This window comes from Cladophialophora immunda (assembly GCF_000835495.1).
Source record: "Cladophialophora immunda strain CBS 83496 unplaced genomic scaffold supercont1.2, whole genome shotgun sequence".
Lineage (NCBI taxonomy): Eukaryota > Fungi > Ascomycota > Eurotiomycetes > Chaetothyriales > Herpotrichiellaceae > Cladophialophora > Cladophialophora immunda.
In genome coordinates, this window is record NW_015622542.1 from 2,894,116 (window position 1) to 2,905,168 (window position 11,053).

Genomic DNA, 11,053 nt, shown 5'->3' on the forward strand with positions numbered 1-11,053 from the left:
AGACAACAGGAGGAGCAGCAGCTCCCGAAAAGAGCAGACGATCCGGACACAAATCGCCCGTTGGCCCCTCCTCGCAGACAGCCTGGGACGGAAGACACATCATCCACGCCGAGACCCTGGCGCCCTTGGCAAGACTGGCAGTGTCCGGCGATGTTGGTGGTGAGTGTCCTGACGGGAGATCTGTATGGGGGACCGAGGACTCAGTGGTAACGTGGGGGGGGGGGATGGTATTCTGTACCGAGTAACTATGTATGAACGAGTGTCCGTAAAAGCCATGTATGTATGTAATGGATGGCTGAGTGCCAAGTGTAGGACCAACTTGATTGATTGATTGTCTATCTATGTAGTAGGGACGCGCTCGCGCCAGTTTGACGTGCCGACGTGAAAATCTAACCTGGCTAACCTTCCTAATTGGGTTAGGGCATCACCAAAGGCACTCAAGGGCCTGACAGTGCTGTATCGTCGTAGGCTGTGAAGAGGGAAGTCGTCTTCTTTCTTCCTCCGTGGTAGGGGCGCCGTTTGCCCGGCCCCCGAGCAAGTATAGCCGCAGATGCCGCAAATGCGATGTCCGGAGCTTGGTGGCCCTGACCTTGGTGCTCCCGGCGAAGGTTCTTGTGTCGATTCAAATCAGGCTGTCGGCACGCAGAGGCCCCGGCTCAGGGGGAGATTCTGGGCCCCGTTGTAGTAATTTCGCTGCAGGAGGAGACGCTGGCGCAGGGGTGGGACGGTCCTCCGTCCCGGCAGTGACTCTCGCATCGCCAAAGTGCCATGCTGCCCGCCTCCGAGGGCGGCGGCCATGCCCATCGCAGGATCTCGGTCAGCTCAACGATGATGCCGGCGGGCGTGATCTGCGCCGTGGCGTACCGGCTTGGTCCAGTGCGACTAGCATCTTCTAAGATGGCTTCGTCCATGCCCATCGCAGGATCTCGATCAGCACAACGATGACGCTGGCGGCTCGATGCGTCGTCTTCCAGCCCAGCCCCATCGAGGAACATTGCATCGTCTAGGATGGCGGGGCGCACGCCAGTAGGCCGGGTTCGCGGCCTGTCCTTTTCCGCCATCACCAGTGGTCGTTGGCGAAAGCCTTGAGTTTGGGCCAGGGTCGGGTGGAGAAATATATATATATATATATAAAAGAGGAGAAACGAGACAAAATAAAGGAGGAACAGTCTGAACACCGTCCTGGAGGCTGCATTGGAGATTGGAGTCGGGAGTGTGCTGCACCTCAAATCAGCATCGAGAGTGCACGGATTGATTCTGATTGGATCGGTGCCATGACTGCTTGAGTTGGCACTCTTTGCCTCTAGAGTTCCGGTTGTCTTGTCGATCGCATTGCCTGGGTCCGCAGCACAGGGAGGAACAATTTTCGAGACTCCCTGGACTCCAGGAGGCGGCTCCCGGAGACAGTGTCGAATTCGGCCCAAAAAAAGTGCACGTGTCACATGAGGCCACGGAGGGAAGAAATCGCGACCGAGATTCGAATCTGCAGGTAGCAGTTGACATGTGCGGAACAGTTCGAAGGAAAACGGCGAGCCAAAGAAGGAACGTTGTGGATCATGGTATTTGTTCAGCCTTGCGGACAGCGTCGGATTGATTGAAACCAGCTGGTTTGTAACGATAGCCTTGAGAGAGATGGCGTTCCATCCACGAACGGCAGTCGAACAGCGTCAGGGTTTCTCTTGGAGGAATGAATGCCTTGAGATATTTTGGTTGGTGCTGACATGGCCGTGGTTGAGAACTGTTGGAAACGATTGATTCCTGTTGGGCACTTGGCTTCCAAAAGCATCATCAGAACAACAAGAAAGACGTGTGTGAAGTCGTGTCAATGGTTGGGGGGACTGATGCATCAATGTAAGATGAAGCCAAGAAGGGACATATCACTGTCTGGGTATCGAAACTAACAAGAGAGGGATATGGAGGAAGAACAGAATCATCTGATGACAGAAGAAAAGGAAATATATAGCCTCGGGATGAGGAGCAAGAGGACTTCGGAGTCGACGTCTGTGAAGGATCCTTCTGGCGGTGTGTCTCATCGTTTCCTGGGTCGGTTGCTTTGTGAACGGGAGGGCCCAACACTTCCGACAGCCACGAGTGGTAGAAAATCTCAAACAAAGGACATCGTCGCACAAGCAGAACCGTCGAGCACGTCATGTCGAAAGTCCTGCAGCAGCTCTTTGGTCAGTGTATAACTCCACCACCTCTGTCGCCTCCTCGCAGGCCCCTGAAGAGACTGAACCTGCTCTTATTCCCACCGTGAATGGCAGTCCTTGTAGAAGTACCTATAGGATCTCGAGTGGTAGGAGCCTCGTTCACGTCAACAGTTTTAGTGTTGTTTTCACTTGGTTTCGTTTCCTTGTCGACCGCTTGCTAGGCCTGTTTCCTCTCCTATCAGCTGCATCTTTCACCACATTGGGAGTTTCCACTGGGGCCTTCGGGTTTGTCTCATCCGCTGTCGATGTCCCTCCTGCTGTAGCTATCCCTGATCCTGTCGGTTGGCCTCTCCACCGACTGGAGTCTTCTCCGTCCAAAACACAGTCTTCTGCAGGGTCTTCCGTGCCGATGTATCGCCCCTGGCCGTCCTTTGCGTAATGCTTCAGATATTGTCTCCTCGTGCCCTGGCGAATGCTGACGTTGACTTTTCTGTTCGAAGCAGATTGGGAACTTGACGGCTTGTGGCGGAAGAATGTCGAACGATTTTGGAGTTTGCCTTCTTTCTTGGAGAGTTCTCCTAATGCTCCCTCGTCGTTCGATCCATGACCTCCTTGTAAAGCTTCCAAATCCAGTACGGGAACCGTAATTAATGTGTCGTCGGTGTACTCAGTCGGCTTTACGACGGGACGGTACATGGGGCCCCCTTGGGAGCCATAGGCGCTAGGGTTGACACCGCTCACTGACGCGGCAACTGCATCCCACCCTCCCATATCGAATGCGAGCCTTTTGCCTTCCGGTGATAGTTGTCGTGGTAAATGAGGGGATGCTTTGAATCCTGAAGGTGCAAGATAAGACTGATAGTATTGAGGCAGTAATAGACGGACACGGGCTGAGATACCTTCTGTAGTCAACGGGAAGGGGGACGATCGCAAGTGTGCACTGCCTCCAGGTCTCCAGGTTAGTGCCGAGGGTGCGTTGTTCTTGACCCTCCCATGTCCCTTCAGCAGCCTTGGTATCTGCCTTGGTGACGATTGGCGGCCACGCAGAGGCTGTGGAGAAGGCAGGACATTAATAATGCCTGCCAGATTTAGCAACTAATGCCTTTTTGGATCGGATGGGATTCCTCCGTGGTAGAGTATTGTCCATGGACAGACGAATTAATTACTGAATGGCTTCCTCAGATCAGATCGTCTCTTCGTTGGTTTGCGGATGTCGAACATTGTGGCGGTGCTTGTACTGCGCTCCACGATAGGCATCAAGCCGTGAAAATGAAGGAGATTGTAAAAGTGGTACGTCCTCTTTCATCCATTTTGTCGTAGTTTTGCCAGAGCTGCCGCAACACCTGCACTCAACTCTGGTTCTTTGCCACGCTGTGGCTGGGGCGGTCGTGAACTTTGTTCTTTTGCTTTTGCGCCTTCTACATCGGCAAGAGCAAGAAGTGCTGCCTCTTCCTCCTCATCCAAATCGTCCATGGTAACTTCTTCCAGTCGAGGGCGCTTATGGCTTGGGCCCGCCTCGGCTGGATTCTGTATCGCAACAGCAGCTGACCCTTGCCTGCTAAGGCTGGGTACAACACCAATGGGGATCGGCGTGTGTCCGCTCCCTGGTCTTGACTCCGGAGTGCTAGCTTCCTCAGAGAACAAGGAGGTTTCTTGTCTCAGCATGGCTGCATTAGATTTGGCAGCTCTTCTCACGCGGAATGGTTCCCGGACAGTACTGTACCAAGTCTTGACTTTCTTTTCGCCCAATCCTGGTACCAGAGCCAATTCTTCTGGCTCCGCATTTACCGCTGCTCGAAGGGAGCCGAAGTTCATAATCAGGCTAGCAGCGTCGGTCTTGTTGATATTTCGTGGTGTCGTAACAAATTCGGTGAGACTCTCCTGATAGGTCTCTGCTTGGTGGGCTCGAATCGATGCAGACGAAGCGTGTTCATACGATTTGAAGAGTTCTAGATAGCGACCGGCCTCTTGAGACGACCAGCACAGGATCAACGTCAAGTTGTTGATCATCGAGGTTTTGGATAGTTCTTTCAGAGCCTCCTCGTGATTCGTAATGTCAACCATGGTCAACAGGATTCGGAGGTTGTAGAGCTTGCCCAGCTGGCGGATCCGGCTATAGATGTATTCTGGGTGCAAGCGATGGTACTTGAGAGACAGGAATAATGCGCATGTTGTTGCGCCGAGGACGTAGTCGCACGGTATGTCAGAGTATTCCCAGGGAAGCTGTGTAACATGTTTCAAGATTGGATTGCCCTTTTGTCGAGTTGATACCAATATTGCCGAAGGACCCTGTCTTCCAGGCAGCGCTTGTGGCTTTGGCTGGACCACTCTTGCGGGTGTGTTTGTTGTAGCAGGACTTGCTGTTCGCTGCGGCGCAGACGGTCGTCCAACAGCCGCCTCTTGCGATAGGAAGTCAACGTTGTCAAATTCTTCGGCCATGGTGTTGCCTTCTGCCTGGTCCTAGATTTTGAAGTGGGAGCAGAGGAAGAATGCGACAGATGCCGGTATCACCCTGGTATACATCAGGGCCCCCAGAAACGTCTTTTGGAGCCGCTGCCGTTGAATATCCGCACAGCACTCTCTTAATGTCAGTCCTGCCTCAGAGTCACTGCAAGAAAAGGGTGCAACGATACCAGTTGAAGAGAATTGCACCGAATACTCGAGTGATTTGACTTCGTTTCGGCTCTATACTTCGACGTACTCAGGCATACGGCAGCTATTAACTCGCAAAGTGCAAAGTGCAACTCCGCTTCGAGTTGGAGAAATTTTTTGGACTGCGAAAAAGTTCAATTTCCCATCAACTCGAAAAGGGCAGCGAGTATAGACCGCAACACAATCATGGACAAGGGTAACAAGAGGCGCAAGCTCTCTAATGGGAGCTATGAAGCTGTTACCCGAGATGCTGACCACCCAACTCAAGAAACCAGTCCCAAATCCAAGGAGCAGAGACGCTCACTCTTTGTCCGCTCTCTGCCTGCTTCCGTGACCACAGAGCGACTCACAGAGTACTTCTCGCAGTCTTTTCCTCTCAAGCATGCCACGGTAGTCCTAGACCCTCAGACAAAGATCTCGCGAGGATTCGGCTTCGTCACCTTCGCCGATGCAGAGGACGCGCAGGCTGCTCTCGCACAATTCAACGACTCGGTGCTAGACGGCAGGAAGATCAAGGTTGAGTTGGCCGAAGCCAGACACCGTGATGCGGACCTTGGGGCGAAGAGCAGCGTCAATACCACGGCTGTACAACTTCGAGCACAGCGAGAAAAGAATCAAGCAGAGACCCAACCCCCAAAGTTGATCGTGAGAAACCTTCCATGGAGTATCAAGACGGCCGAGGACCTCTCATTGTTATTTCGAAGCTATGGCAAGGTCAAGCATGCGGTGGTACCTAAGAAGGGCCCTAAGGAGCAGTACGGTTTCGGGATTGTTGTGCTCCGGGGCAAAAAGAACGCTGAGAGGGCACTTGCCGCGGTCAATGGGAAAGAGGTTGATGGGCGCACGTTAGCCGTTGACTGGGCCGTCGACAGGAAGACTTGGGAAGAGTTGCAACATACTCATCCAGAAACTGCACAGCCACTCCAGGACGAGCCGAGGGCGGACAATTATAACGACGGTGACGCCGGTTCGGACGTCGATGTGGAGGAGGACTCAGAGTCTGACGACGATAACGAGCACGTTGACCATCTTAGTGATTCGGTTGGCGATTCCGAGGAAGACTCCGTTGACGAAATCGATGCGAAAAGCGACGAAGATGATTTACAATCAGAAACAGAGAGTACTACCCCCGGCCCCGAAGCACGCGACAATAAAAATGATACCTCTGTTTTCGTGAGAAATTTACCCTACACAACGGACGACGACCTTCTTCGTGAACACTTTTCCACTTTTGGACCGATCCGATATGCACGGGTCGTCTATGACCCAGAGACCGAGCGCTCCAAAGGAACAGGCTTTGTCTGCTTTTTCAACATTGATGATGCCAAAACCTGCGTCAAGAATGCTCCAAAGCATGATGTGCCATCTGAACATGCAAACAATGACAAAAAGAGAGAAAAGGAAGGGTTGAAGCACTCCATCCTTGAAAACGAAGCGGCAGATCCGTCGGGTCGCTATACACTCGAGGGCCGCATTCTCCAGGTTTCCCGGGCTCTCAGCAGAGAGGATGCAGAACGCCGAGCAAACGAGGCCAGTGAGAAAAGAGACGTCCGAGATCGAGATAAACGCCGTCTATATCTACTTGCGGAAGGATCTATCCCTCGAGGATCGAAGCTCTACGAGCAGCTGGGCAAGGCAGAGATCGACATCAGAGAGAGCAGTGCTCGCCAACGGCAGCGATTGATCAAAAGCAACCCGAATCTATGCTTGAGTTTGACCCGACTAAGCGTTAGAAATCTTCCCCGAGGTATCGACAGCAAGGAATTGAAGGCATTGGCTCGCGAGGCCGTGGTTGGGTTTGCCAAGGACGTCAAAGAGGGCCTTCGACAGCCTCTGAGCAAGGAAGAGCTACGGCGAGGTGGTAGCGAGATGCAAGAAGCTGAGCGCCGACGCAAGCTATCCGGCAAAGGCATTGTCAAACAGGCGAAAGTTGTATTTGAAGACAAAGAAGGAAGTAAGGTCAAGGAAGGCGCTGGTCGAAGCCGAGGCTATGGCTTCATTGAATATGTTGGTCATCGGAATGCTCTGGCCGGCCTGCGTTGGCTCAATGGGCACATGGTCAAACCGCAAAATGCTGGTTTGGATAGAGGGAAACGCCTGATTGTGGAGTTTGCGATCGAGAATGCCCAGGTCATCCAGCGGAGGAATGACAGAGAGCAAAAGGCCCGAGAAGGTGGCGGGAAAAGGGCCAAGGACAACAAGCTAGCAAAGTCCGAGGGCAGCGGAAGTGTCAACAAGAAGCGGAAGCGCAGTGACAAGAACGATGATGGATCATCTTCAAAGGCCTCGAAGGTCCCGGAGCCGGTCGAGCCCGAGGAGAAGAATCGCATTGCGAAAAGGAATCGCATCATCGCAAAGAAGCGCCAGGCCAGGAAAGTGCGGAAAGGCTGATGGATTGATTGAACGGATGAGTCGCACGCAGTCTGCAGCTGAGGGTTGAGAAATGAGCGACATCGAGGTGCCGCTGAAGGCGAAGGACTGGATCTCCTACTTCTGTCCGGGGTATCTTCCTTAACGTCACAATAAATTGATGTCTTCCTGCTCCCGTCTCTCTCAGCCCGTATTCTGAGCACCCGCGACCTAGAGGGTAGAGGCAAAGGCAGTCAGCAACTGTCCTGAGATTTGTATGGCCTGCTCCTGCCCGCTCTTGAGTGCCTTGCCATGTCTACTTTCCCGCCCGGTCCGTGCGGGCGTTTTTGGCAATTCCGTCTTCCTCCTCACAATCTTTGTAGCTTGGATATACTGACCTTGCCCACAATGTTATATCGCTTGCTGAAGAAGGTGTACCATTCATCGAGAACTGTCTTGTACTTGTCATCCAGGTCATACCATTCTGGCACGCAATCTTCGGGCTTCAGGCTGGAGAGGGCGAGGGCACGAGAAGGGTCCTTTCCGGCAAAGACTGCAGAAAGAGCTTTGGTTAGTCTGGAACGGCGCATGCGGGAACTCGAGAGAGGCACGAATGCAGCAGCCGTACCGTGATATTGACCCTTCTCGCCATAGGCCTTGTTCTTGGAGACATCGAAGATGGTCCCCTTTATCGCAACCCACGTAGGCTTATCCGGATTTGTGCCTGTTGCAAAGTCGCAGTCTCAGTATACTGTGCCCCTCCCCGCCATGGAAGGTGTCTGGTCTGCAGCCTGTGATCGAGTGCGTACCATCGCATTGACTCAACTCCTCCAGCGAGATCTCGTCGTTCTTGGGCGGCTCCAATTCCACCGGAACCTTGGGCTCGAATTTCTTGTTCTCTGAATAAGGGCTCGGTGAGGTTGGATCAGTCATGGTGATGGTTTTTTGGCAAACAAACCTCGATTCGTGTCGGTCACTGTGAAGCGCGGGAGAATCGATAGGCAAGAGTCAGTTCCAGAATCGAGTCTAAAGCTCTTAAGGTAAATCGGTGACACCACCACAGAAGTTGCACTGCCCCTGTGACCTCCGAGAGTGTGTGCAAGGGTGATTACATACTCTTTCCACAGCTTAGGAAAGCGGAACTCCTCAGAGTCGATGTTTGACTTGATTGGGACTTGGGGTTTGGAACGCAGGGTCTGGGCAGTACCGAGTAGGTAGGGAGGGCTATCGGTCAATGGCAACACGATGGCAATCGGCTGACAGTGTTTCGGTCCCTGTTCGGTCTGAAGTTGCTCGCTGGCTCACTGGATGCTGGATGCGGGCTGCGGGAAATTCCTAGAGGCCAGACGCACACACACACACACGCGTAGGCGAAGAAATGCCCCTCGCAGGCTGCCCCTCCATGGGATTTCATTGCCCCGTCCCCCGCTGTTGCCAGCCAGTCTCGCAAGTAGAATCCGGGACGGAGTTGCGAGTTTCGCGGTGGGATACATTGTCTACCTACAGTTGCCCAGCACAGGCTGACGACGCTCTGATCTATACTGAGGCGTTTAGTGGTTGTCCATCGCAAACCGCCCAGGCCGCCACCACTGCCCATCGCAGCCATTCGTGCCCTTTACCATGGTGGCGCAGGAGGGGCATCGGACAAGTATATCAGACCCGCTTTGGTCATTTCCATCTGTCGACAGCGCATACTTGCGTGCCACGGACAGAATGTGTCTAACAGGGTAGGCTATATTCAGGACATTTCTTATGTGCTTACACTTCCAGGATTCTTCCTCTCTCTAAGGCCTCCTCAATGGCTTTACGGGAGTTTCGACCATCAGGCTCATGAGTCGATGGGCAACCTCCCCAGCTGCAAGGACGGTCGTTTCTCCAGGATTATCATATATCGGAGCAACCTCCACGACGTCGGCCCCGATGACATTCAGACCTTCAAGGCCATCCAGGATGCTGAGGAGCTCTCTCGTCGTCCAGCCACCCACCTCAGCCGTCCCCGTGGCGGGAGCATATGCTGGATCCAAGACGTCAATGTCGACGGAGATGTAGACATTCGTGTCGCCCACTCGAGCCTTGAGCTTGTCGATAATCCCCGAAACACCGATCTTGTCGATATCCCGGGCGGTGATGATCTCGAAACCGCACCGCTTGTCGTTTTTCCAGTCATAGCTTTTGTTGATGACCGGGGCTCGTATTCCCGCGTGTGCGGAAGAATTCAGAATGAGGCCTTCCTCGTGGGCGATATGGAGGAAGGTGCCGTGATTGAGCCCAGCATAGTCGGAGATTCCTCCACCAAGAACTTTGGGATCTGCGCGGAATCAACTATTAGCAGTGGATTCACTCGTCTCTGCGGTGTCCAAAGGTGAGTGAAGGGTGAATGCTCTGGATCTCCCTTTTCGGTTTGCATGACTGTGTGAGCTAGTGAAGAGATGCGAGCATACCCCAGGTATCTATATGGCTGTCAAAGTGTATGACACTGACAGGCCCCCAGTGGTCAATGGTCGAGCGCAACGCCGCTAAGGTGGTGGTGTGGTCACCTCCCAACGTGATGATCCTAGGAACGTCGGCCACTTCTGTGGTATTGGCTGTCCGGCTGGAAACCACTTTGTGCGCCTTTTCCAGTTGCTGCAAGGCCACGGTATTGTCGAGGAAAGTGAGGGGTGCGTCGCCGCAATCGACTATGCGCGCCCAGCCCAGGAACGTGTTCTCATGGGTATACGGGTCCCATGCCGCCGCAGCTTGCATTCGTCGAGAACCCCTGCGCAGATCTAGTCAGAACATGGTTGGATCAGAAAGCCCATTCTGGAGATGTCAGGTGGAAACCTCCTCTTGTCTGAACTCACCATCTGATTCCACTGGGGCCAAATCGTGCCCCGGGTCGAGCGGTAGTGCCGGTGTCAAAAGGTGCCCCCAAAAAGGCAATATCATACTTGTCTACATCGTCATCCGGCGATAAGCAATGTACCCAAGGAAGGTTTGCAAAGGTGGTTAGACCCGAGTATTTCTCGAATTCGGCCAAGGGATCCTTCCCTGAGGCGACGGGAGATCGATATCGGCTGGCATGGCCACCAAGGTTTGCCTGTAGCGGTGAGACTGGAGGGAAAACAACGTCCCGCGCTATCGATGACGCTGGAAGGAGGAATAATGGTAAGGTCCAAGAGCTCAACATGGCTGCGATGTGCTCCCGTGAAAGCTCCTGGAAGCTTGTAAGTATCTGCAGCAAGTGGTTCGACGGCAAAGGTACAAGAGTAGACGCTGATTTGAGGTTAGGGATGCATTATCGCGGGGACATTTCCGAGTCCAACAATCGAGATACCGAGTTTCAGGGTCAGAATACCACTTCAGGTGATTTTCATGACGGTGGCACCCCTCAGCAAAAGTCCTGCGATGATCCAGAAGCAAGATAAGCCAAGTCAGAGTCAACGCGCCACTAATTATGCCGTGCGTGGTGCCCACATGCGGACGGCGCAGAACGAAGAAGAACCGGGCTAGAGCGCCAAGGACGGGTGCTCTAGGTCTCTTACCCAGGCTCTTGGGCTTCACAAGGGGACCAAGGGGACTACTGCGCGGGCGGGAGGGGGCCTCTGGGAGCTTGAAAGGGCGCCCCTAGCTTAACTGCCAGGCGCCGAGGCAGAGAAGGGGAGTTTATCTGAGCAACCCCCGCCCCCGGGCACCTACTGGCCCTCGGCTGCCTTAACTAACATCAGGCTGGTGAGGCACCCCCCAAGCCGCCCCAAGCACAGCTCCGCCCCTAATGCCCTGCCAAGAGGCCCGAAGCTCCCCAAGAAATCCCAAGAGTCGTCAGCCCAGACGCTTTCTTCCAACTTTCCTCCACTCAACTCGATCGTCTATCGTTCCTTGTCGTTGCCATCGCCGTTACTACCTCACGGCATCACTCTGCA

General features: G+C 53.7%; 5 protein-coding genes across 8 annotated transcripts; 1 reads left to right on the top strand and 4 right to left on the bottom strand.

The window, feature by feature from the left end:
* Window positions 1-2,309: 2,309 nt before the first annotated feature.
* Window positions 2,310-2,921, bottom strand: PV07_03300 (uncharacterized protein; the record flags this gene model as incomplete). The annotated part of the gene is made up of 1 exon (XM_016390012.1): window positions 2,310-2,921. One exon carries the CDS (start codon window positions 2,919-2,921, stop codon window positions 2,310-2,312), a length of 612 nt encoding a protein of 203 aa, XP_016251914.1.
* Window positions 2,922-3,452: 531 nt separating this feature from the next.
* Window positions 3,453-4,589, bottom strand: PV07_03301 (uncharacterized protein; the record flags this gene model as incomplete). The annotated part of the gene is made up of 1 exon (XM_016390013.1): window positions 3,453-4,589. The coding sequence occupies one exon, from the start codon at window positions 4,587-4,589 to the stop codon at window positions 3,453-3,455; it is 1,137 nt and encodes a 378-aa protein (XP_016251915.1).
* A 345-nt stretch (window positions 4,590-4,934) lies between these two features.
* On the top strand, window positions 4,935-7,427 carry PV07_03302 (uncharacterized protein). The gene has a single exon (XM_016390014.1). It carries the CDS (start codon window positions 4,989-4,991, stop codon window positions 7,191-7,193), a length of 2,205 nt encoding a protein of 734 aa, XP_016251916.1. The 5' UTR covers window positions 4,935-4,988; the 3' UTR covers window positions 7,194-7,427.
* Window positions 6,890-8,500, bottom strand: PV07_03303. Of its 3 annotated transcripts, XM_016390017.1 has the most exons (5): window positions 8,268-8,500; window positions 8,110-8,127; window positions 7,961-8,050; window positions 7,780-7,875; window positions 6,890-7,704 (listed from the first exon to the last, which is right to left on the bottom strand). In XM_016390017.1, coding segments are annotated over exons 1-5 (390 nt in total). In that variant the 5' UTR covers window positions 8,269-8,500; the 3' UTR covers window positions 6,890-7,519. The 3 variants fall into 3 exon arrangements, with proteins under 3 accessions (XP_016251919.1, XP_016251918.1, XP_016251917.1); XM_016390016.1 differs by having other exon boundaries at window positions 6,890-7,382; window positions 7,550-7,704; window positions 7,961-8,500; XM_016390015.1 differs by having other exon boundaries at window positions 7,961-8,500.
* A 138-nt stretch (window positions 8,501-8,638) lies between these two features.
* Window positions 8,639-10,516, bottom strand: PV07_03304. Of its 2 annotated transcripts, XM_016390019.1 has the most exons (4): window positions 10,396-10,516; window positions 9,995-10,347; window positions 9,593-9,909; window positions 8,639-9,459 (listed from the first exon to the last, which is right to left on the bottom strand). In XM_016390019.1, the coding sequence occupies exons 2-4, from the start codon at window positions 10,318-10,320 to the stop codon at window positions 8,936-8,938; spliced, it is 1,167 nt and encodes a 388-aa protein (XP_016251921.1). In that variant the 5' UTR covers window positions 10,321-10,347; window positions 10,396-10,516; the 3' UTR covers window positions 8,639-8,935. The 2 variants fall into 2 exon arrangements, with proteins under 2 accessions (XP_016251921.1, XP_016251920.1); XM_016390018.1 differs by having other exon boundaries at window positions 9,995-10,516.
* Between the last annotated feature and the right edge of the window lie 537 nt (window positions 10,517-11,053).